This window comes from Molothrus ater, chromosome 1, assembly GCF_012460135.2.
Source record: "Molothrus ater isolate BHLD 08-10-18 breed brown headed cowbird chromosome 1, BPBGC_Mater_1.1, whole genome shotgun sequence".
Classification (NCBI taxonomy): Eukaryota; Metazoa; Chordata; class Aves; order Passeriformes; family Icteridae; genus Molothrus; species Molothrus ater.
This window is the reverse complement of record NC_050478.2, coordinates 114,516,754-114,542,455: the sequence shown is the minus strand read 5'-3', so window position 1 is coordinate 114,542,455 and position 25,702 is coordinate 114,516,754. Positions and strand designations below refer to the sequence as shown.

Here is a 25,702-nt window from a genome sequence, read left to right as displayed (position 1 = left end):
AAAGTCTGTTTCTGGTAATATGCCACAAGTATAAAGCTGTAGTTTTGAAATTACTTGTATTATATGGGTTGCTCTTTACAGGAATAATTGGCAAATAGCACATGGAGAGATAACTTAGCACTCCCTCACTGACATAAATTACTTGTACTCAGGTAGTCTGATTAACAGAGTAGCCCTGTGACTGACAGCACTTGGAGGGATCTAGGCACGGCAGGCTGGGTTTGACACTATTGCTGCCTTTGGTTTTTCTGTTGGTCAAAACTGTGGAACAGTTTTGTACTCGCTTACACCTGGCTGTACCTCTGACCTGCCGGGTGCCTCTTAAACACACCTAAATGACCTGAAGTCCCACCGATCTTCTTTCAGCTGTGGAACTTCAAGGACCAATTTCCTTTGTCATCTCTTCACTTGTCTCCTACTTACCCATAAACACAGATGCAACTTTACCTTTGTGTCTGGGTCCCTCACTGTGCAGAAATACTGCTGCCCGCCTCCTGTGTGACCAGGCCGGCTCACTCGGGAGGGTTTTACATTTGTTACCAGGAGGGTCGGTCAATCCTTAGCTTGTGGAAGGCGCTGGACCGTGGAGCTCTTCCAGGCTCATCCTGCCTTCCCCGCCGTCCCTGACCCGCACACTCCTGGCTTTCGCGTTACCCGCACATTTCACGATTTCACTTATTTATTTCCTAACTTCGTTTTCTACTCCTACATCGCGGCAGCGTCGGGACGGTTACGTAACACCCACGCTGACTTTATATAACCCGCTCGGATGGAAACATTTCGGTACCCGCGTGTCCCCCGCCCATCCTCCCGCCTCCCCTCCTCCAGACAGAACACCTCTCTCCTCTGGCCGCCCGGCTGTCGGTTCAAAGCTCTTCTTTACCGCCGTGCCTTACTCAGGACGATAAGCAAACCCTGCGTACCGAGCACACGCCGCTACATCCCGCTCCCCTCATTCCCCGTTCCCTCCTTCCCGCACGAGCCGGCGGCGCCCCCTGCCGGCCCGAGGGAGCTCTGCCCGCGCCTTCCCCGCTCCCCCGCGCTCGGCCAATCAGCGCCCGCCTTCCCCCGCGTCCGGCCAATCAGCGCCCGCCTCTCCTCCCAAAATGCCCCCCCACCCTGGCGCGGGCCTGGCTCGCGGGTTCCCGCGCGCGCCCAGGTAGCGGCGGCGCTCCGGGGGCGCTCCCGGGAATGGCAGCCGGGATCGGGGCTCGGCGGCCTCGGGGCTCGGCGGCCTCGGGAGCGGGGGTGGCCCTTGGCCCTGGTGCCTGCGGGTGTCGAGCCTGCCGGGGAGGGGGCTGTAGCTGGATGAGAGCAGTGTCCAGCTGAGGCTTTCCCCTGTGTGTTTTTCCTAGTATAACCTGCCAGCTGGTTTTTTTTTTTTAAAGGTTGTACTCCCCAAACTTCTCCAGATTGCCCTCTTTTCTTCGGAAGTGCTTTTTTATATACGAGCTGCCCCCATCTTTGTTATGCTCTGCGTGTATTTTTGTCCGTTCTCTCAGAAAATGATGGGCTTTTTTTTTTCTTCTTTCCTTTTAAGTTCCTCTGCAGAGAACGATGGCTGATGAGGGGAAAAGCTGTGTTCCCACGAAAGTGTGTGATGTGTTGGAATCGGTTTCTTTTCTGAGTGTAGAGGGTAAATCTTCACCCTTGGCGTCAACAGTATTGCCTAATACAGAGGAACAGCAGGTGTGCATTGGTTTTACAAGGTGCATTCTGCTGATGCTGGGTTGTTTTTTGGTGGATTTTGGGGTTTTTTAAGCTTTAATAAATGTTTCTTTAGTGACAACTGCTGTACTCCTCTTCCCCTGAGATGTGTTTGATTCTTCTGCTTATTTCTCTTTGCTTACATACGGGTCATAACCTGCATCAAATGCAGACACATGGTTAATGCTATGTCATCTGATGTGCTAAACTTTGAGAAAAAAAGTAAAGGACTTCAGTAATTGCAATTTAAATGTAATGAGACAGTAGTGTTCGTTTAAATAAGCTTTAAAAAATACATGGATCCTTGATGTGAAAGCTCATTGGGTGCTTGGAAATAAAAATCTATAATGCTCTGCTGTGCTCGAGCAGAAGATAATATACCCAGCTCTGCCTTTTTAGAGGGATCTGTTTCCTGGGTGACTTTTCCTCAGGTGACTTCACTTTGCCTGATTAGTGCTGGTCATGACAGGGCTGTGGAGAGCTCTAGTAAATCCATCTGCTGAATGAAACGTTGCCAAAGTGAAGACAGAAACTCCTCGAGAAAGGAAGGAGTGCTGGGATCCCTCTAAAATGCTCCCTGCTATCAGTGCTTTACCTGGGAGGGGAGGCTGTTTTATAATGGTTGGGGAATGGAAAAGGCCACCTGAGCAACTGAGAGCAGTTTCCTGCTTGTGACTGTGAGCAAGATGAGGGTCTGGTGCCTGGATGGTGGTAAGGAAGCGGTCTCTTGGGGCTAGGAATGTGTCACTCGGGGCTAATGCTCCATAGGAAATGAAAGCGCTGGGTAGCAGCTGTTAGAATAACACAGCTTGAATTCAGTACAGCGGGAGACCAGAAGGTGGAAGCACTGCAGTTCGTGCCTCCGATAGTGTGCTCTTGTAAAATCAAAATACTGCTTTTGTCGTGAAAGAATGCTAAAGGGAGGCGAGGGGGGGCACACACAAAAGAAGGGTTACTTAAGGACAGTAGAAGGGAAAGAGGCAAATAAAAGCTTAGAGTCTGAACTTGACATGAAAGGAAAACGTAAGGCATTAATATAAAATAGGAAACACTGTATCAGATGGTATGCTGATATGATTTGGGGCTGTTCTGTTTAAAAAGTGGCAATTATAACTGTGTTTTGTGTCTTTCTTCTTTTTATTGAATAGGTGTATGAGCCTTTGAAAGTCTTCTTGAGAGTGAGGACCCTTTTCTATAGCAGAGCTTGAAAGCCATGAATCCCAGGTTTGTTGTAGAACTAAGAAATAATGTGGGGTTTTTTTTTTTCCCCTCCCCTGGACAACACACAGTGTTGTAAGGCAGAACTTTCTTTTGCATAAGCCATGTACTGCCCTTATGTAGAATTATTTGGCATCTGGATAGATGCAATATTTTTTCTTTCTCACCCCCATGACTTTTAATAATTTGTATGATATAGATGTGCACACCTGTAGCTCTTCAAAGTTTCACTGGGTACGTTATTTAAAAATTGGTGTCACCTCTCTGTAGTGCTCAAGATACCAAGGAGTTCCATGGAAGAGATTATGCAATTCTAGGCATAATTTGAGTATCTGACCTTTAAGCTTCTTTGAAATGCTTGAATAATCTCCTACCTCATCCTGGTGACTTCTTGATCTGCCTGTCAAAAATCTTCTGTAACCTCCACACTGTCAGATTCGGATGCTTCAGTGTTTTAGACACACACATGTACAAACATTTAGGAGTGCTCCCCTTCCCCTCAGTGTGATCACTGATGCAAAGAATTCCTTTAGCTGTCTTTGGAGGACAAGATCTCTATATCATATCTCTTAGCCCTTGTCTTTGAAGGCTGTCTGATTGAGGAAAGATCAGCTTGAAGAGCTCTAAGAAGGATTTAGTGTTAGTTCTTATTTGCTTCTTGCAAATTTCTTCTAAAAAATGCATTCTTGCTTTTGATCTACCAGAGTTGAAACCTTTGTATTGTTTTCACTTGGATAATTCTTCCCCCCTCCCTTGCCCCCAACTTCCCTTTGCCTTTTCTTAGCTCTCCTTGAATAGTGTGTACTTCCACAGTGCTTCCAGTTTGGTAAATTCAGCAGTCTGAGCTGGCTCCAAGTGTAAATTGATTTGCAAAATCAAATTGTTTCAGGAGTTGTTTAGTGCATTCCTCTTTGGAGCGAGACATTTCTTAAAAGCAGGGAGGAAAAAGTGAACATTGAAGTTTGTCCAAATTTTTTTTTTGTTTTCATGTAGTTCAGGCTGAAATAGTTGAACTTCCAACCTTTTAGCTGTAGAATTTGTTTTGCATGGGATTAAGGCTTTTTTCTCAGCCTCCAAAACTAGAATGATTGAAAGATCTTCAACATTTTTAGTGTTTTCTACTTTCTTTACTATCAACTGAATCCAAGAAGAAAATGCTTGGTAACAAATGGAAGAAGCCCACACAAAACAGTCAAGTTAGCCTCACTTCCTAATTGTTAAATCAAACAGATCAATTTAATTTTTAGGTCTTATTCCTCCTTGCCATTCATAATTTTCAGGAAAGCACCTTTGTTCCAAATCTGTAGCACAAAAAAAAAAAGGAAGAACCTATTTCTTATAGTTACAGGCTGATACTTTAAACAAAGACAATCAACAGGTTAACAGATCAGCTGATGCTTATAGAAATAATGATTTATGGAAGTAAAGCGTGAGAGCTCTGGGTGAAATTCTGTACTCCTGTCAGCAATTCTTCAGAGTCACCTGTGGGAAAGCAGGAAGTTGTGTTTTTTGGATATAAATTATGTGTTGAGTGCCAGAAATGGTGCAGCTCCTGCCAACTTACCTGCAGGGTTAGCTGGGGGAGACAAGTGGAGTGAATTGTTACCAGCTGGTTTCCATCTCTGCAGACCTCACTGCTTTGGGCCTCTACTCACAGGCTTCTGTGAGGTTGGTGGCAGCTTATAGCACATGCTGCACATCCTGGATTATTCTGTAGCTCTCTGGGGTTTAGTACATCTGACAGCACTCCTGTCCCTACTGATGTGGGAGAAATGTTAAAGACTATACAGGTTCAGAGCCTGGCACAGGGAGCAGGTGATTGGTCTGAATTCAGAAAGCAGTTTCTTAGAGCTTCTCAGAATCACAGAATAAGCTGGGTTTGAGGAGACCTGCAAGGAGCATCAAAGCTCAACTTCTGGCACAGGATAGCCCCAAGAATCACACTGTGTGCCTGAGAGCATTGTCCAAATGCTTCTTGAGCCCTGTCAGGCTTGGTGCTGTGACCCCTTCTCTGGGGAGCCTGTTCAGTGTGCAGCCATCCTCTGGGGGAAAAACCTTTTTCTAATATCCAACCTAAACCTCCCCTGACAACTTCAGGCCATTCCTTCATGTCTTGTCACTGGTGACCAGAGAGAAGAGATGAGTGCCTGGCCAATTTTGTTTCCTTGTGAGCAAGTTGTGGGCTGCTGTGAGGTCTCTGCCAGTTAATTACTGGCACAGAGCTTCTATATCAGTTAATAATCAGACTTGTTAATTGAGGCTCCTAGGAACAGCAGTTCTTCCTATGTACACACCACACGTGGATTATTGATCTTAGTAGTTCTGGCCAGTCTCTGAACATAAATGTCAGATTAAGTTACAATTGGTCCTTTCAGATGATGCATCAAGACATTGTTAAGCTATACTGGGAGTTCACTTTGCATCTTTGGTGGCCTATCTGGTATAAAATAAATTTTCCTTCAACACTGCAGCCTACAATTATCCAGCTAGTGAGTGTTTGGTAATTGTGTTTCACCTTTACTTAATTGAGAAATAGCAATCAAATTGCTTGAAACTAATTTGGTTTCCTTCAGTACTGGTAACACTATTTATCAATCAAAGGGTAACTTACTTTACTTTGTTAATTCTGCTCCTAGTCTGTTTCACACTGAAAATGACTGATGGGGAAAAATAGTAGATTTCTATGTAATTTTATTTTTGTAGTGATTGTGCAAGTCACAGTCACAAAATACGAGGGTTTAGAAAGTGTTCCCAAGGAAAAGTTGCTGGAAGGAATACTAGTAGAAGTTTTTTCCTCTTAGAAAACCCCAAAGGATTGCCTTGACTTTGTCTGTACTCTGGCTTTCATGTGAAGTGAATATCTCTGTAGTGACATGCCTTAAGATGATAATTTAATGTAAATTGAACATTTAATGTAAATTGTGGCACTTCTTGTAGCTCTGGTAAATGGATGAAGACTCTTGGCTTTTGGGGGTTGTTGGAGGGGATGTTCATTTTTTTTTCCCTTTAATTAGCTTTCTTCCTGATTAACTTTGTGCTGTGCTTTGGTTTACCTTGTCTTGTTTTTTTTAAGGGTTGTGTAACTATTGAAGATGCACAGACAGTAATTCTTAATGCACCCAAAGAGTCTTCTGCAATGAAAAACAGTGAAAGAGGGATTGGTTGTGCTGTGCACAGTTTCACCTTTTCTCAGGTAGGCCAAATTATTTCAAATTTTTGGTTTTGTTTTTTTTTCACTATAATGAAAGCTGAATTTTGTATTATGTCACGCAGTATGATTTTTTTTAATTACATGTGGTACTTGCCTTTTTTTTAAAAAAAACCCTGAAAACTCTGCTTATTAATTACTGATAAGGTGTCAGGAAAGCTGTATTACCATGGGGGTGCCTATTAGATGAGACAAAGAAGCTTCTTTGGCAGGTCTGTCGTTTCCTTTGATCAGATGCTACAGAAACATATTGTAGACACAAACTTACTGTATTTCTGCTGTTCCTGCAGATGCTTTTATCTCAGAGACCTTATGTTTGTAGGAATTTATGTAAGCATGTCACTTAGTAACTTCCTTTTGAAAGAATAGCAGCTTAACTGCTTAAACCTTCTATTCTGAAAGTAAATTTCTTGCAGTAGCTTTGCTTACTGCAAGAAGTTCTGTTTTTACAGTGCCAAAAGATAAACAGTTCCAGAGATTGAGTTATTTAGACCATTGTAATGCTGATTTTTCTCATCAATTGTGGGTGACTGGTGAAGAATGAGGAGGGAGCTTCACATCACCAGCAGAGCTCTTGAAAATGTATGCTGAACAGCATGTTCTCAATAGAATTCTGAGCAGTTTATTTTAGGAGTAGGAAAATATTCAAAAATGAGTGCAAGCCTGAGTGCCTCTCAGAATTAAGCAGGCATCCTGTGAGAACCCAACAGAAAACATTGAATCAGAAGGGTTCAGGCAAGACAGGAAATTAAGCTGGTGTCTCCTACCCAGCTTGTTCTGAAAAATCAGTCATGTCCAATCAGTACTCAATATTTTGGCTTATTAAACTTCTTTGTGCCATTTGTCACTCCTTTTTTCTTTCTTTCCCTTATCCTAGGTCTTTGGACCAGAAACTACTCAGAGTGAATTTTTTGAAGGCTCAATGAAAGATATCATAAGAGCATATATTAATGGAGTGAATGGACTGGTATTTACTTATGGAGTTACAAATGCAGGCAAGACATTCACTATCCAAGGTATAAAATATTTGCAAGTGTAAAACCCGAGTCAAAGCCAATGACAAGCTTACATGAATCTTTACACTTAGTTTTTTAATATTTTTAAGGGACTTCAAAAGATCTTGGTATTTTACCTCGCTCACTTGATGTGATTTTTAACCACATAAGAGGAAGACATTACCTGAAGATGAACTTCAAACCATATTTGAGCAATGATGTTAAGAAACTAGAAGATGAACAAGTTAAGCAAGAAGAAGCCTTAAAAACTGCTATTCTTGCATCACTGAAAGAGGTCAGTGACCAAATGCTTCTTAAAGCTGTTCTGTAAGACAGGAAGTTTTAAAAGTCTTTATTCCACTATTGATTCTTTATATATGTTAAAATCTACAGTATGCATACTTGGTGAATTTTGGAATAATAAGGCAATTGGCTGTTTTTGGAGCTCCGGGTAAACTGGAAGAACTTTCTGCAGCACAGAGTTCAAACCAAAAACCATCACAAAGCCAAATCTCAGCTTCTAGAGAGAGCAGTTCTGACACTGTGGTGACAGTAGCCTTTGAAAAGTGTGAGAGCTGCATGATCTAACTAAAACCTGCTTCTTGTTAAGTGGCTCTTCGTGCAGGTTGGGTTCCCAGGCTGGATCTTGGTGCAGTCATTCAAATGCTTGTACTAGCTCAGGAGAGATGATGGCACTGTCTTTGCAGAGGCAGTGAAGAAGGCAGGGAGAGTCTCCTTTGGTGGAAGACAGTCTTAAGGCAGATTAAAAAGTTTATAAACCTGTGATTTATGTAACTTCACAGTGAAGCTTTCTGACTCAGCATGTGAAGGGAGTTGCCACAAAATGAATGTCCTAAAAGGATTCTTCTCTGCCTTAGGGGATAGTTATGTGACTAAGGCTGGTCTCAAAGACTGTAGATAGAATAGAGAAGTCTTTACTGTGGCAACCCTCCTGTTCTTATTATCTAGTGATTTCTGTTTCTATGGTAAGAAACTGCCTCACCAGAAAGTGGACATCCATGTACCTGGGACTGTTTTATATTTCTAAGTCAAGTTGAAGTTTGCTGTCAAATTCCTTTTGCTCAGGACATTTTCCCCTGATCTGTGATTCTGTGCATCTAATCCCAGGATGCAGTAGGCTCAGCTGGTTATCATTCAAAGCAACTCTAAATTAATTCTGGGATGTACAGAAATAGTGATTGGTTTTTCTTTTTTCTGTGGTGTTTAACACTAACCTTGTTTAAGTACTCCAGTTAACCCTGAAAAAATACCATTCTATGATTCAAATTCATATGTTAAGTTTCACATTAAATTTTGTTGCTTAATTTAAATCCTGCAACCCAAAATTTTGTTTATGGTGAGTCTGGTAAACTCTTGAGGAAACATCTCAGATGAAAAATCTAAAAGATTTGAAAGATTACCTATTTCTTTTGAAAGTGTCTCTGAGTGTGTATGAAGATAGAGGAGGAGGGCATCTTAAAGAAAAGTTGAGATGGTTAGGAGGATAGTAAGTAAATACCTTCAAAAATTTTATGGAAGCTACAGTCTTGTAGCTTCCATAAAAGTGGAACAGGCAGGAGCCCAGGGTCTGGAACAAAGGGTCAATATCTTATTTTGAAGATAACTCTATAAAAATATTTCATTCTGTTAAGTCACAGTCTGACTTACTTGTAGCTTAGTAACTGAATGTTGCAGTAGGTGGTCTAGATGCTGATGCACTGCAGTGCAGAGAGAGCAACACTCCACTATCAGAAGGACAGGTAAAGCTGAATCAGGAAACTATTACGTGACAGAACCCTGTTTGTGTGTTACAATGCTTCCATAGAGGTAGCTCAACCATCCCCAGTTCTGATAGCTTATGAATGAATAGCATCACTGTTTGGATGCTCCCTCTGCTGTAATCTGAGAGCAGATAGGATTTGGTGGGCTTGGCTTTGGTTGGCATGGATTTCTGTAGGCTCATTTCCCAGGCTCAGTTTACATATCTCACAGAAAGAGCTTGCTGTTCCTTTCATTCTCTCAGTTTTAACTGCTCTGAGTTACTGCAGCAATTAATGTCCTACTTTCTATTCTGTATGCAGTTCTGTTGTAGTAGTGCAACAACTCTTGCTTAGCATGGTTCTTACCCTCCCTTCCTTCCCTTTCCTGGTTCTCTTCATGGGGTTAAATACTGTTTTTTACTGGATTAAAAGATGCTTTACGTGCATTCCTATTCCCACCTGTTATTGTATTTTCTATTAAATGTCAGCTTCTGTTGTTGGCAAACAATGTCAGTTCCTGTTCCCACTTGTTTTTTAGCATCTTCATGCTCTTTTCTGTATTCCACTTGAAAAGCAGTGTAGCAACAGTTAATTCACTCAGTTTTCTCACAATACCTTTATGAAAACTTATCACATGCACAAGTAATGTGGTGCTGGGTTTTCTAAATTCCACTGCATTTTTGACATGCATGTGTGTCAGTCCATATCCTGCTTGGCACTTCACAAACAATGAAGAGAACCCCTGCTGTGGTTAGGCTTCTAATACCCAAGAAACAATCATATAGACAGTGCAGCTTCTGCAAAATGGTCACTTGTATGATTTTGTTGTAATTCTATTCTATGCTATTTATTTTTAAAATGGAAGACCTCAAAGTATGGTGCTGTGCCTCTCTGTTTGTAAGAATTGTGGTTTGGGTGTACCAAGTGGGTAACATTGGCATCAGCAGCCAATCCATGATCGAGTTAGTGCTGCATTTGAATAACTCTAACACTAGGGTTTGCTTCTCTGGATCTGTTCCCTCCTACTGCAGGATGATCCTCTGTCAGGAAAGAGAAATCAGGGTGAATGTCCTGATTTATAGGGGCCTATGAAATATGGAGAGAGGGGTAGTATGTAGAGATGCTGGGCTCTAGTGGGAGTTCCTACTTTGTTACATTAGCTTTTCCAGCGGTAACTTCAAGGCTGTGCTTTGGTGAATCTTGGCAGATTTAAAACAGTTCTGTTGGTGTAAGGAAATTCAGCAAATGTGTGTATTTAAAGAAACTATGTCTGTATTTCATGGCCTTTTAGTTCAGTCTGAATTAAAGCAACGTAGTGTGTTGGTTTGTCATAATTGAAGTCCTACCGCCTTGGCAGTACTCGTGGAGGAAACTTCTCCAGTTCTTTTGGATGACTGAAGCACTGCTCAGATTTGGTCAATGGCTCATAAAGGCACTCTGAGCTGTTGCAGTCTGACAGGATCCTTTTTCTCCTAGGACTCTGAAGTTAAGTCTCCAGTGTTAGCAGCAACTGGCCACTAAAACTGGTTGCTGGGAGTAGGAGCAAGCAATAATTCATGTGGTGGAAAGAGCAGTTATTGATTATAGTTCAGTACTATTAAATACATTTTACTTTCAGCCAGAGTAAGGGTGGCCTAACACTTAATATCACTTCAATATTTAAATCTCAAGTACTGGAATTGCTGTCATTTTAAACTTCTGCTTTTCTCATCATCTGTTCATGTGGATTTAATAGTCTCTTATTTTCTCAAGGAGACAGAGAGCATCTCAAATACAATAACAAATTCCTTTGACGTGAAGTTGGACTCTTCTACCTGTACTTCAGACAATTACCCTTCTAACTCCCTAGGTAAAGTGGAAAACTGTTGTGTGTGGGGCAAATACATAACATGAATTAAGAAATATTAGTGGGTTATTACCAGTGGATAAAAAAATCCTTATACTGTACTGCAAAGTAAATATATATAGGTTTTAACCAAATTTTTGTCTTCCTCTGGAGAAAGGGCAACTATATAAAAGTATTTTGATAGTTTCACTCCTTTTGGGGGGAAGAGGGAGACTTAGTTTTGCAAATAAAATGTATAAACTGCTGGAAGTCTGTGATAAAGCAAGGCCATCATCTTAGAACTTGGGCATATTCTTGTAACAGATGACTGCTGAGAAGTCTGAACATTTTTGGAAAAAGCTGAAGTTATCCATGTGTATTTAATTGTACAACACAGATGAATTTAAGCCTTCTCCTTTAGCAGGTTCTATAGGTCCTTTTAGAAGATTCTATATACTGATTTAAACTCTCTGAGTTGATCTTTGAACTCTTCCTTTGTTTTGGGTTAGCAGAGAAGAACTTGGTTCCACTTGACATTCATAAGACCAATATGCAGCAAAGAACACAAGCATCTGTGTGGATTTCCTTTTGTGAAATTTACAATGAATATGTGTACGACCTATTGAGTATTTTATCTACATCAAAACCTCAAAGGCGCAGAGTTTTAAGGATTTGTGAGGATCAAGGAGGAAATTGTTACATTAAAGGTAATAATACTGTTTTGTGGCCTGGGCAGTTGCACAGAATTTCTCTGATGATCAGAAATGTATGTAAAAGATCTCTTTTTGCAGATTTAAAGTGGATTAATGTTCAGAGCACTGAAGAAGGCTGCAGACTACTAAAAATAGGAAACAAGAACCGAAGCTTTGCCTGTACTAGAATGAATGAGCAATCAAGTAGAAGGTTTGTTCCTCTAATTATAAGCATACTTTGTCCCTTTTGATGGGAAGGGAGGGCACTTTAGAATATGTGTGAAATGAACCACTCTTCAATAATGGTTTAATGCATCACTTGATTATTCTGCTTTTGTTATCAAATTCTCTCTGAAATAAAACCAGGAGAGACTCTGTGACTAGTAGTAGCTACACTTGGGTTGCTATTCATGCCTTTGGAGAACCAAAAAGATCAAATCATGTTCATTTTTGAGTGCCAACAGGGCTATGCATCTTGGCAAATGCTAGTGGTGCTGAGTGAGAATGGATGTGTGAGGATGCTGAAGGAAAAGCTGGTTAATTTTTCATAACTGGCAGTATAATTCTTGGAAACCTGGAGCCTGCCACTGCGGGATATAGGAAGTATCAGATCATGTGGTGTCTTGCAGTGCTGCTAGATTTTCTAGATGCTTTTAGATTGCTGTGTTCAAGCTGAGCATACTTGGTATCTTAAGAATTAAACCCCTACCTTTTTATCCAGCTCTGGACAGAGATCAGGGAGAATCTGGCTTTTGATGGAGCGAGAGGAAATAGAGGAGGTTGTATAATTTCTATTGAAAGTGCCTCCTGTCTTGATTTTAATGACCTCTTAATAATTTGTCCTTTAAGTGTGGAAGGGTTGTGTTTTATTTTTAGCTAATACAATCATAGTGTTACTAAGCCTGCTTTTTTCTGTAAAAAGCAAGAGTTATTTTGTTCTGTGTTAGCTAAAGACAGCTGCTGTTAAAGTTCATGCTCTTCTTACAGAGTTTTATGCCTAGAATGCCCACTGCTTGAGGAATATGCTAAACAAGTTTGTGTGCTGTGCTTCCTGATGAATCAGAGAAATTGGGCACTTCTGGTTTTGTGACTTTTCTCTTTGGTTTCACACAGCATGCCCTACTGCCTGTGTAGATTGTTTTCTAAACCAGAGTTACTGGATTTTCAAGTGTTACAAACTCAACCTTTCTGGAAAACAGATTTATTTTAAAACCAAACAAGTAACTGTGCACATTGAAGTAGGCAAAATTACAGGACTGTAAAACTTTAACTTATTCCCTTCTCCCTACCATTTGTTTCTAAGTTAATCCTTCAGATTTGCTGAATTCAGGTGCTGCCAAAGGTTTTCTATATGAAGTAGCTACATGTCTACTCTTCTTTTGACCAGTAGACTTTAGTGAACTGGCTTGGTGTTTTTCTCCAAGACAGATTGTAGGCTTTATGTGGTATTTTTCTTTTTCCTGTGTGAAAAGAAACAGAGAGTCATAAAATATAGCTTTTTTTGCTGCTGAATGAATGCATTGCAAAAGTAACTAATATACCAAGATAACTAGTGAATTAATTCTTGTCCTCTCTTCACCACTGAGCTTTCTGTAGCATACAACTTTTACTTTGCTTCAATGACTGCTTAATTTTCATAACTGACTATTAAAAAGAGCTTTTTTCAATTCCAGTCACAGTATATTTTCCATCAGGCTACTCAAGCTAACTGATGAGCCTCAGCCTCGTGTTCTTGGAGTGTCAGAGTAAGTGAATGCTTCATGTGATTACCAGCAATGTAAATATTTTGGAAAAATTATTAAGGTGTAAGCATGCCAAACTGCTGAACTTTTTAATAATAAACAAATTCTCTGAGAGTTGAGGAGGAAATCAGAACTCCACTGAGCACATAAGCTGACTGGAAGCTCAACAGGGACAAGCACAAAAGTGTTTTCCTGTCTCTTACTCTAAGGTTTTGCTGGAGCAGCTCTGTCAGTAGTGTGTAAATTGAGGAAAATGTCTTTTCTCACATAATGGGGAGGTGGTGGCAGAGTAAGACCATGCAGCACCAGATGATATGTCCTGGTAAGCAGAACTGAAGTGTCTGGCTGATAGAGGGTGATCTCTGCAGCTGGAGGGCAGCAGTTGCTGCTGAAGGGCCAAGCTGTGCAAATCTGTCTTTCTGCCCTGGGACCAGACTAAACTTCATGGGTCAAATGTTTGTGACAACACATTTAGTGTGCTCCTAGAATGTAAATGAAAATCTTTCATCCCAAAAGAATTCTGGTGGCATGATCTCAGACTGTTCCATGGTCCAATGTACAGTAAGATGGGACCATCAAATGATTTGCTTAAAACTGTTCTCATTAATGTAAAATGCCAATGTAAGTGCATCCTGCGAGAGCAGTGTTCAGTCCTTACACTTAAGTCTCTGCTCTTTCCTGGTTTAGGGGAAGCAGCCTTATCTTCTGGCCTGAAGGCCAGAAGATAGCTTTTTTTGGGATGGTGTGTCTGTCTTTCTTCTGATTAATTTAGCTTGATAGAGAAAAATTGATACAGACAGCCTGTAACAGATTGTTTTAGTTCAATCCTAGCTCCTACTGCTTTCTCCCTTGTCTCTGCTGAGCAGGGATGGTAATAAATATACTTCACTGTGAGGTAACACATTTAAATGTCAGATGTTACAGTGATAAATACTCTTAAGAAAAGATAACTTGAGAAAATGACTGCATCTGTTTTGGGTTTTTTTTTGCTGTTCTCTGTCATAGTGTATCCCCCTGGCAAAACTTGCAGCAGCTGTTAGGTGAATGACAGAGTTTGTATGTTGCTTAAGGAAGAAAAAAGCTTTTCATCTTGTGCTGGAAAGGATAAAGAGCATAAGGTTTTCATACATTTGAAATGGTTGCCTTAATGATTTGTATAGGACTTATTTTTGCTGTATGAAAGGTTATGGTCTTACAAATTATTTAAATAAGTTTATGTATGAGTAATAGTATGGTCACATAAATTATCCAACTTCCAGAACTTCCTGTATTTCAACAGCTTTCCTAATATAAAGTAAAATTTATTGAATTCCTTGATTATCCAGGCTGATTTTCTGATTGTAACCTAGAGTGCCATGAGGGACAATTCAGTGGCCTGAGTTTTAGCAGCAAATAATTCTATAGCCAAGCAAAGAGCTCTAAGGTGAGCTGAGAAGGACTTCATGTGTGTGTTCTGGATAACTCTTTCATGCAGGTTGTCCTTCTGTGACTTGGCTGGTTCAGAGAGGTGTAATAAAACACATGTCTTTGGAGACAGACTAAAAGAAGCAGGAAATATTAATAATTCTCTTCACATCCTTGGAAAGTGCATTGCAGCACTGAAGCAAAATCAAAACCCAAAGTAAGTGACAAGTTATTTACATGCTCAGTTTTAGGTGGAAGCACTAAGTATCCCTTTGTATTTCTGCAAGCAGTTTGCACAGAGAAAATTGGAGATCTACAAAATCTTTTAAGTCTTCTTTTTTATGGATGTCACTGTAATACCTGCAAAGAACCATCTCTCCACAACTGGTGTTTGTGGAGAGCAAAAAAAGGTAATTTGCAGTGAACTGCCAACATTTTTTTAGTGTATATATATGAACAATACACTTTGTGTACAAAGCTTCAGTTTTGTCATCTTCACTTCCACCTGCAAATTGTACAGATATATTCATCAGGTAGCTGATAGATGACCTGCACTTAGATTTTAGCTTGTTCCAGTATCTGCTTTGGAACAATAGGAAACTGTGATGCAGACACCATGCTACTTTTACTTTTAAATAGTTCACTTTGTTAGAAAGCCTATGAAATCCAGCAAAGATGTTGCTCTTTGATGTAAAAATCACTTAGGCTTAAATATGAGCATCCTACTGGATGTCTTTCCTGAAAGAGAGAAACAGAATTAATGTGAGCTACAATAGCCCACAATATAATTTTTTTCCCACAGTTTAATTTTAATTTTTTCCCTCCCTGAGGATGAAGCCAAGCTATATTCCATTCAGAGAGAGTAAGCTGACTCGTCTGTTTCAGCCATTTTTCTGTGGGAAAGGCAAAGCTTGTATGATTGTAAACATCAATCAGCATACTTCCACATATGATGAAACACTGCATGTAATGAAATTTTCAGCTCTAGCCAGACAGGTAAGAGTATATCTACTTTTTCTGCTATTCTGCATTTTTTTTTTTTGTTTGTCTGTGATTTGTGAAATTATCAGGTTGTATGGATTTTAGTGTGATTTGGATTCTTGATTATTCATATTAGTTCTTCTGCACGTGGCCTCTCTCTAAAAGGCTTCTAGTAGCCTTGCCCATCTTCAAACCTATTTGTGATAAGAGGTTAAGACAACTGCAGCTGTCTGACTGTTCAGTTCTACACCACTGATGTTCTGTGTAAAGCACAGGGCACTGTCAGATATGACTGATTTATACCATTTAGTTGAGCAAATGCAGGATTTCAATTTGAAGTTTTGATGAATTACTTAACCTGGGTGCAGTTAAACATCTGTTGCACAAGATGAGTTGTTAACTTCTTGGACAGTTGGTGGTGGTAAAAGTATCATCATCTTCTGTAGTCTAAATGAGATATTTTCCAACTGCGTTGCTCCTATTTGGCTTAAGTAAGTAATTAATGCTAATAATTAATAATAAAGAAGTGTCTTGGCAAGCTTTTCCTCCATCTTCTTCAATACTCTTAGGTGGATCCCATCCAGCCACATAGACTTGTGTGTGTTTACGTGCTGCAGGAGGTCAATGGCCATTTCCTCCTGGAATATGGGGGCCTCATTCTGCTCTCTGTCTCCATCTCCCCCTAAATTCAGGACTTGGGGTTGATGTTTGTCCTTCACCTCATTGAAGTTCCCTGAAGCTTCTTCTTGCAGGGAGTGGGATGGTGGGCTATGCTGTGTTTCATGGCAGAAATACAGTAATTTTTTAGTCTGGAGCCACAGATGATTTCTGTCATGTTGTTACAAATCTGTATTAGTATGTCTAATATGATCTCAGAGAGGAAGATCATTCTAATTCTCTTCAGGTGTGACTTTTGTTATAAGTGTGTACTGTGGAGAAAAACTTCTCTGATATGCTGTCCTATGGCATAGTTACTTAAAGTCTTTATGTAAATAACATGAATTTCTGACTCTTAGTCATGTTGTTTCAAGAAGGAGCAATGTTGCAGGGATTTTCTGCTTTTCATTAACTTTGCAGGAAACAACACCAAAACTACTTATATTTTAGGGGAAGAGAAACCACCTGTCTAGACAAGTATGCTAAGTTTGCTAGCAGATAATATTTCCATTTTCACTCTTTTTAGAGTACTTAAGTCTTATGTTCATGTAAGAATTATGTTACATTGATGGATTCTTCTTTTTTCTGCAAAAAGGCATGTAAGCTTTTGTTGACATTCATGTAATCATTAAATATTGTGTAAACGCAACAATGCATCATGCTACTTCTTCCTGGTATCCTGATACCTACAATATTGACAGCATTAGTAAATAATTTCTGGATTTTTCAGGTTATCCAGACAATCCTGCCCAAAAATTTTGGTTATTTTCCACCAAAGCTAGTTGGAGGTGATGGCAAACCTATGATGCACTTTGATGCTAACACATCTGTAGATGACTTTGCTGACAGTACTGAAACCTCTGCAGAAGAGGAAGTGGACATCACCATTCTGAGTCATGAGGTAAATGCATGTCTACTTAGAACTGCACCCAAGAAAGCACTTCTGTTAGTTCTAATATTGTTTTAGCATAAGACATGTGCTGAAAGCTGCATCAAATGGGAAGTTTAAGTTTCTGTTCAGTGTCAGACTGACTAGACTTTGAGTGGCCTAGTTCAGTGTAGCTGTGGAAGGATGCCCTGTGGCTTTCTAGTTAGGTCAAGTGCTAAATTTGGAATTCAACTGATTGCTCAACAAGAAGACTAAGGAAGCAGTACATATCTTTAATATAACATAATTTAGGTTTTTTTGTGCCTTTTTTTTTTGAAACAGCAGTAACAAGTTAAGATGCAGCATTTCAAAAACCAAGATAATCTAATAGCAATCAAGTGTCAAATCAAAGTACAAATCTTGATTTGTAAAAATCAAATAGGTTTTATGTTGTTATGCTGTACAAACGAATATTTAAATGCCAAAACAGAAGTGAACTTTTTGATAGTGGACACCATCAAGATGTCCACTTTGTCTACTGCAAATACAGGATGTATTTGCAGTAGAAATTTATATTTGAAAATATTTAAACTTTGGTGCAGACCCTCAAAAAACATTAGTTTGTAAATGTACCCTCTGTGGATGTCTGCCTGTATGAATATTTTGAGATGCATGTCAATATGCATTTCAGTGTTGGTTTTTGAAGTGAAATATTTTAAATTTAGGACCTCTTGAAAGCTGCAGAGGACTTAAAGGAGAAGGTAGCTGCAGAAAGGCGAAGTAAGCTCCTTCTGGAGGTGAAGATCCGTAAAGAGATGGCAGAAGCAATGTTTCGACAGCTGCTGGAAACAGAGGAAGCCTGGAGGCAAGTCCCATTGCAGCCTGCTTTGAGACTGAAAGGGTTCCACGGGTGTCAATGCACACATGTGATGTGTGCACGTACAGGTGTATATTCAGGACATTTCTGCTGGTGTTATTTAGAGAAGACAGGGCTGCACAATTTCAAAACCTCAGAAGGAAAGGGAAGAAAGAGCATTAAACTTGTTCAGAACAGCCTCTTCCCATTTACAGTGAAAAAGTAATGCTGTTTTCTCTTCAACTTTCCTCTGCTGAATGTGTAATTACTGGAGCCTGTCCTGGCTTGTTATTGCTACTTAGCAGATGTGGAAGATTGCTACAGGTACCCCACTGAGGCTATTTTTCCAAAACACACTCTGTCATGTTAATATGCATGCATGTGCTTAAGGTAGTTTGACTCATGGCTCTTTTGAGCTCCTCCACGTGACTTATGAGCCACTGTTAGTTTACTATCTATTACTGTGCCTTTATGAATTATCTTATGAATTATGAACCCTGCATTGATGTTAATTTAGGAATTTTTTTTTTCAAGTCCAGATTCCTCAAGTTGAGTTCACTTCCTCTTAACTCTTCTTTAAATCAGTTTCCTGCTGTTTGAATTGTTTAAAAAATTAACACCAAGTTGCCAGCTGAGTACACTATGGTTTAACCCCTGCACTAGCTTTAAAATTGTTTGGTGTTCTTTGGCCAAACAGATGAATTAGCATTGATGCTTTTTCTCTGAGGTGATTTTCTGCATCATTGATGGGGCATGGTTTTAAATTTTGACAGTAATGTGGGAAGTACTGAAATAATAGATGGGGAGGGACTTCTCACAAGAGTATGTAGTGACAGGAGAAGAGGGAGTGTATTCAAACTGTGAGAGTTGGTTTAGCTTGGTTGCTATGAAAAAATTCTTTACTGTGAGTGTGATGAGGGACTGGAACAGGTTTCCTAGAGAAGTTGTGGGTGCCCCATTCCTGGAAGTGTTTGAAGGACTTGTTGGAAAGGTTTAGTGAAAAGTGTCACTCCCCATGATAGTGATGTGAGATCTCATGATAGGGATGTGAGAATTAGATGATCTTTAAGGTCCCTCCCAACCCAGGCCATTTTCTGATTCTATGAAAATGGATTTGGCATTTATCTTAAATGGAAAAAAAGAAAAAACAACCAAAACCCAAAGTGAAAGATGGCCCAGGATGCATGTTTCAAATATAACATCTAAATGGGTGTGGTCACTTCTGTTGCTGTATGTTGGTGGATTTTCTTGATTTCTATAATTTTTTTCTGACAGGTGTTAACTGTGTGTTCTTCTATAGCATTTATTTGGTATATGCCAAGTAGAAGTTACACTTTGGTGCAAGTCTGTAGGATCATTAAGATCAAAAGGAAAAACAGTGCATTTTTGTCTTTTTGTTTCACTATTTCTGATTAGAGAAATAACTTGAATATTCTCAGTTGAATACATGTAGTCAAACGCACTAGCTGGAATGTAAAGTTAGTTATATTATACATAACTAAGTTATATTATACATAACCAACGTTTTCTCTTCAGCAACCGCTTGGAAGACATGAAAGACAGCTATGAAGAAAAACTCGAGAGCAAATTTGAAATGTATAAAGAAGCCATTAAGAAACATGCATATATGTGTGCAATGGAACAAATTGAAGAGCATTATGTCCCCATAGAGGAATTTCTAGCTGAACAAGAGAAAGTTGAGGTATGACTTGACTGCCATTAAAGCGTGCTCTAGCTTCTTAACTGTAAATTTTGCTTTTCTTTAACAGAATCACTCTGGGATTTTGGATATAACACTAAACAAGGAAAATAACTAGCAGTTCAGCCTTGCTGTTCTGTGTTCAGTGCTCACCATAAGCATGCAGATGTCTTTTTTTCTGGCACCACCTATAGTGCACACCTAAACCTCTTGATTTTTGAGGGCACAGTTCAGTTAAAGCCAAGTAGTCTTTATCTTTGTGATAAAGGTGCAATGTGATAAAGGTGCAGTGACTGGAACACCCAGGGAAGTGATGTATACAGGAGTCTGGCTTTCTAGAGATCTTTGGCATCATAGGATGTAGATTACAATGCTACTCTGAGAGGGTGATGGGGAATTTGTTACAGGATAGCTATTTTAATTATAACTGGTCTGGAGGTGGTGGGAGGGTTGTGGGATGAGAAACCCATGAAAAATCCAACTTCATGCAGGAGAGAACTGAATCTCCTGAATGTACTCAAACATAGAATTGCTCAGTGTTGGCATCAGTGAGTTGCTACTCCTTTTGCAATGCAGCCAGGTTAGCTATGAGCAACTCAGTTTTCTAACCTCTGCATAGATGGTTAAGTGCATCCAGGCAGCAGATGAGACCCGTGGGTCTTGTTTTCAGAAGGTTTTAGTGGAAGAGTAGAACAGCTGTGATGTCCACTAGAGGAGCTTTCTCGCTGCACTCCCCTGTTCTGGAACTGATAAGCCATCACACTCTATGCATAGACAGGTTCCTTTCAAGAACTGAGAAGTGGGTTTCTCTTGTAGATTGTGGTATAGAAATATTTCTGCTTTTACAGCTCTCCATTCAGGTGCTGACAAGCAGCACCATATTATGTAATGGCCTGTGTTTTTCCATCTCCTTGAAATTTATCTCTTTTCCTCACTTGGACTCTGTTTCTGTGTTCAGTCAAATCCTAGCTATACACTATGTTAGAGTGGACAAAAGAGTTTTAATAGTGCTCTTATACTGGCCAAGAGGCTGCATAAGGGAAAATTCAAAGAGCAAGATGCTTTTGGTAGCAAGTCAGATAAGAAACTACTGAAATCCATGAGATGTAGAAGGGTTAGCTGACAAAAGAAGAGAACAGCATGAATCTGAGTGGGCAGCTTCAGAAAACCAGAATTAGATGAATAACTTTTCTTGATGACGCCACTTTTTTGATTTCTTACTCTGAAATACCACACCAGCAATCTGACAGATACTGGGAAAGGATTTGAGATTAAAATGTAGCTCTGTGAAGTATTTTTTTCCTTAGTTAGCAAGCTAACTTGCAACAATGTTTAGCACAGACATGCTAAAGTTTCCTTTCTGCCATATGGTTACTTTTAATACTGTTTGGAAATCCTCAGACTGGAAGAGTTGACTCCTTTGTAAAGAAACTTCCTCCTAGATGTTTTTGTGACCTGAGTGTTATCCCTTACTGTGATTTCCTAACCATAACCTGTGAAATAATTTAAAATTACACATGCGTGTGGTGTAATTGAAGGATGCACACTAATGCATCAGATAAGCAGAAATGCAAATTCTACCCTATGCCCTTATTTTTTTTCAGGATAGAGAGAGGAAAATACTGCAATTGGAAAGGCAACTTGATGAGCAGTCAGGGAGGCTGTTGGCTCTGGGAAGCCTGAGCTCAGATATTCCGACTTCTGAAAATAACATGGAACGAGGTAGGAATGTAATCTGGGTATTCAAAGTTCTGTTTACTCCTGGTAATGTGTATTAACAAACCTTTCTTTTGCCTTCTTTTTCTTATAGATCTTATGGACAGCACGTTGAAGAGAGCCAATGAAGGATTGCAGAAACAATGTGAAGAGAAGGAAGAGGTAGCTCCTGCTTAGTATTTTTCTGGGGATAAAGATTGTGAACTCTATCATGGTTCAATGCTTAAAGACGTGCATTGTAGACAAAAGCATGAAGATTCCTGCAAATGGGCATTGAGCTTATCCAAAAAAAGCCCTTGCTCAGTTGTGGATGACTTTTGCCAGAGACTGTTCTGGCTTCATTCTGGTCTGTACAACCATTTGCTACTGTAACAAGTCTTGGTGAATGTGGTGCGAGTTGGAAGCAAGGAAGTATGTTTAGCTTTATGCTGGAATTCATTGTAAATATTGCTGCCATGACCTCAGAGCTTTCCTTCCTGAAATGCTGCCTGCTTCTGCATAGGGGAACAGTTACAGAATCTGGCAATAGTTTAAATTTTAGATCTAAAATAAAAAATAATGCCTTAAAGCAGTCCTTTCTGGAAGTACTCAACTCCACTATCACCCCAAACTTAAGTAAAGGTGAATATCTCTGTTCTTCAAACAAGATCTCTGTGCTCTGAGTACCATATAGAGGTGGGAATTATGGAAAACAATAATTTTTAAGTATGCGTTTGTATTCTACTCCTTGAGTGATGATCTTGTAAAGATACAGTTTGTTTCCCATGTTTAAAGAGGATATGGGGAGAAGGGAAGACGTAAGTGTTGCTTCTTTCTCTAACATCAAATATGAGTAGGGATTGGATAAATAGTTCCAGCTGGTTCTAATAAGCCATGTAAATAGAAAGTGAACTTAAATCCCTTTCTATTAAGAAAGAATACTCCAAAAATAACTTTTTCCTTACCAAGTTTAATGTCTCGTGCTATGGCTGTAGGATTTGTTTTGCACAGTTTTTGAGAGCTCTACTTTATTTTCCCATGTCACTTTCAAATTTTGGTGAAAGTTTGGCTTTTATGCTTGTTGTGAGGATACAGTTATTGATTGTTTTGTGTGGCTAGAAAGTGCTAGAATGATGAGATTGATTCCTGGCAATAACTGAAGTGAGAATGGTTTAAACCAGTTCATTCCATCAGTGCCTTTCTGCTGCTTTGCCTCAAAGATCAGTGCACGTGTGATTTGTAATTCACCACTTTTTTCTTCCCATTCAGCCATTAAATGGGCTAAGGGTGTGAGTTTTTTTAGCAACTCTATAGAAGTAAATTAACAATAATATCTATTAACATCTATTTTTCTGCTTCAGAATTTTTTGCCTATTGGGGCTTAGGCTTAATTAATTAATTTTCCCATCAGAAAGGTGAGGCCTTCTGTGCTAGCTGTACTCCAATGTGAATAGTATTAATGAGACAAAAGTGTTCTTTTAACCACTCTTACTGAAATGGAGCAGGCTGTTCCACATGTAGCCTGGTCTGTGTTACTGTTCTTTGATTGGCAGCTCTGTAAATCACAGTAGCTTCAACTCAACAGTCTTTGAATGCTCCAGCTGCATTTTATCACCTGAAAGGATGAGCTGGGACAGAGGATGTTGAGAGAAGCAGACTTTCTTGTTTTGATCTTGCAGTTTGCACTGTTCTAGTCATAAACAAAATCAGTGTAAAACATGCTGTTCTGAACTTCCATGTGTATGGGCTTTATTTTCAGCTCATAAAATCTCTGAAGTTTAAAATACAGAAACTAAATGAAACCCTGCTAGAAGCTAATGAAGGCTACAGAAAAATGGCAGAAGAAAACAGTCAACTGAAGCACACAATCATGCTCAAGGTTAGTCAATGATTTAAAACCAACTTTAACATGGCTTGTATCTATAGTTGTACTGGCTGCTTCTGCACATTTTTACATATAAAACCACTGTTAAATTAGCATTTTGTTTTCATGTTAGCATTTTTTCTGTGCCTAACTTCCTGAATTATGAGCTCAGAGCCCTTGTGTTTCACTACTTGACTCTGAATCTTGTAAGACAAAACTCATTTTTCAACTTAAGTGAATGACTCTGTCAATGGGGTAACTCTGCTGACAAAGCCTGCTCATCTGAAGATGTCATGAATTCTTGTCAAGCAAAGAAAATACCCCTTAGAACTCATCATGAGGCATGTTGCTGAGGCAAGCAAGGTATCAGTGCACAAATTCCACTGCAACAAGGCCTAAGGATCTATGGCTTTATACTGATGGTCCTGCCAGAAGTGGCCAAACTTATATATGGGCAGATAAACTGTTTAATACAGAAATAGACATCTTTCCTTCAAAAGCAGGGACTTCCTTTACTGCATCTGACCTCAGATATATCAACTAGAGTCCTAAACAAAAAAACGAAACTTTTCAACTCTTGGCACTTTGAATCTTGTCTCACTTGTAATCTGCAGGTATAATAACTGCTTACTGATGTCTTTCTTTGAACATTAGATTACTTTCTGCATATTTTTTAGTTTAAATCTGAGACTGAAAATTATTTGACTTGAACTTTTTAATTGGAAGTTACCTTCCTATCCCTTATTGATAGGAAGGTGATTTTGCTAACCTCTGGTAATCTCTGCTAACAGAGATTAAAGGGTGTATTTAACACTCTGTATTCTGCCCACTCAAAGCATTTACTCAGTCCTGGTTAGCAGACTTATGCTATGAGAGTTTTGATTTGCCCAGTTTTGCTTTCAGAAATTGCAAGGCAGGAAAGCTACCTTTATCTGGTTCCTAGAACAGCATCAATTCTTTGCATAGTGTGGCAAAGCATTTTAGCATCAGCCTCTTAGTCAGAGTTGGTCTCTAACTAGATTGTATGGCCCTGTAGTTTGCTGGGTTTTTAATTACTTTGTAATTTAGAGGAAATGGCTAGTGAATGGCCATATGACACTGCAATAACAAGGGTGTTTATGGGTTTAATAAAATAATGTGAACCAGAAAATTAACTGCATGAAAGAGAGAGAGACCATAGAGTGTTCACATACTTAACAGAGCCTTATCCTCATAGGATCAAGAAATGGATAGTCTTCAGAACTGGGCTAAACGTGTTCTTGAGCTTGAAGAAACAGTGTCTTCCCTGCAAAAAGAGCTTGAAGAACAGAAAAAGAATTTCTTTGCGGAGGAGTCAAAACAGAAACCCAGGAGAGGTTTGCTGGCTAACCTGAAATCCACAGTAGCATCCACTGCTAGTACACCTCTTGGTAAAGGCTGGGGGAAGTATGAAGAGGCTTTACCCTATTCAAGAAAATAAGTAATGTTGCCTCATAAAGCAAAAGAATAATATTTGATAAATCAAAGTGTGAAGTTACTAGGCTTCTTTATTAATCTTAAACTGTTGGTAGCTCTTTCTCACTCTTAGATGCCATCTTCACTGTCATATCGATGGAGAAAAATGTTTAATACAGAACTTTAATTGAATCAGGGTTGAATTTAGAGCTATAAAAGTATGAGTCTAGACATGTGCTTTTACTGTTGATACAGGGATGTGATTTGAGAAATATATATATTTTAATTCTGGAGTAACTGCTCTCATGGTCTTCTGTACTGATAAATGTGTGTAAGAATCTGTGTCTTCAGTGCAGTTCATGTGTGGTTCATGCGAAGTGGGATGTCCCTCATCTGCTGTTCATTATCTTTTTAAGTTATTTTATATCATGGTTGATTCCTAGAAATCAGATGGATTGTAAACTTAATCCTAAGTAGTTAAAATAGCATGGTTCTTAGTTAATATTCTGGTTCTGACCTGGAGACTTGCTTCTAAGCAAACTGCTAGAGAAGGTGATGAAATGAAATCTGATCTGGCTCCTTGCTATTTTTCAGCTAACTTGGCTTTGTAAAGAAATTTCTTTAAATAAAATTTGAATTTCCACTAGGAATATGTATTAAACTTTGAAACGTGTATTTAATAAAATTTTTCATTGCTAAATTCAGCTCTGACTCTTCATTTTATAAATCAGCAAAACCAAGATAAGATCATGAAATTAGAGCCCAAATAATGACAGTGATTGATATAAGATGATCTTGAATTGAAAGAATCATATCCTTGATTATATTACTTAGCTTTTATCTAGTAGCTTAAGGATGGAAGACTGGAGCATGATAAAATTTGAAGTAGTTTTCCTAAAGCCCTTTCCAGTCAGTGAAGGTGAGGGGATTTTTAACTACTCTGGAAGTACAATGCCTGCAATTGCTGGAGGCTTGCTGTGGAATCTGTAAGTAAATTGGATTGATCAGTCCCTGTAAGGGAGTTTCTCTCAGTGGAAGGGGACAGAGTTCAAAGCAAGAACCTCACCCTCCCTGGGGAGACAGTAGGTGGTGCAGCC

General features: G+C 39.4%; 1 protein-coding gene across 1 annotated transcript; it reads left to right on the top strand.

The window, feature by feature from the left end:
* Positions 1-358: 358 nt before the first annotated feature.
* Positions 359-24,660, top strand: LOC118701839 (kinesin-like protein KIF20A). Its single transcript, XM_036406768.1, is given in 20 exon segments — positions 359-368; positions 1,541-1,689; positions 2,856-2,891; positions 2,893-2,931; positions 5,999-6,118; positions 7,011-7,149; positions 7,239-7,423; positions 10,641-10,737; positions 11,223-11,420; positions 11,505-11,616; positions 13,079-13,150; positions 14,622-14,768; positions 15,382-15,547; positions 16,920-17,090; positions 17,783-17,922; positions 19,450-19,615; positions 21,217-21,334; positions 21,423-21,490; positions 23,067-23,186; positions 24,388-24,660. Coding segments are annotated over 19 exon segments (2,499 nt in total). The 5' UTR covers positions 359-368; positions 1,541-1,557.
* The last annotated feature ends 1,042 nt before the right edge of the window (positions 24,661-25,702 follow it).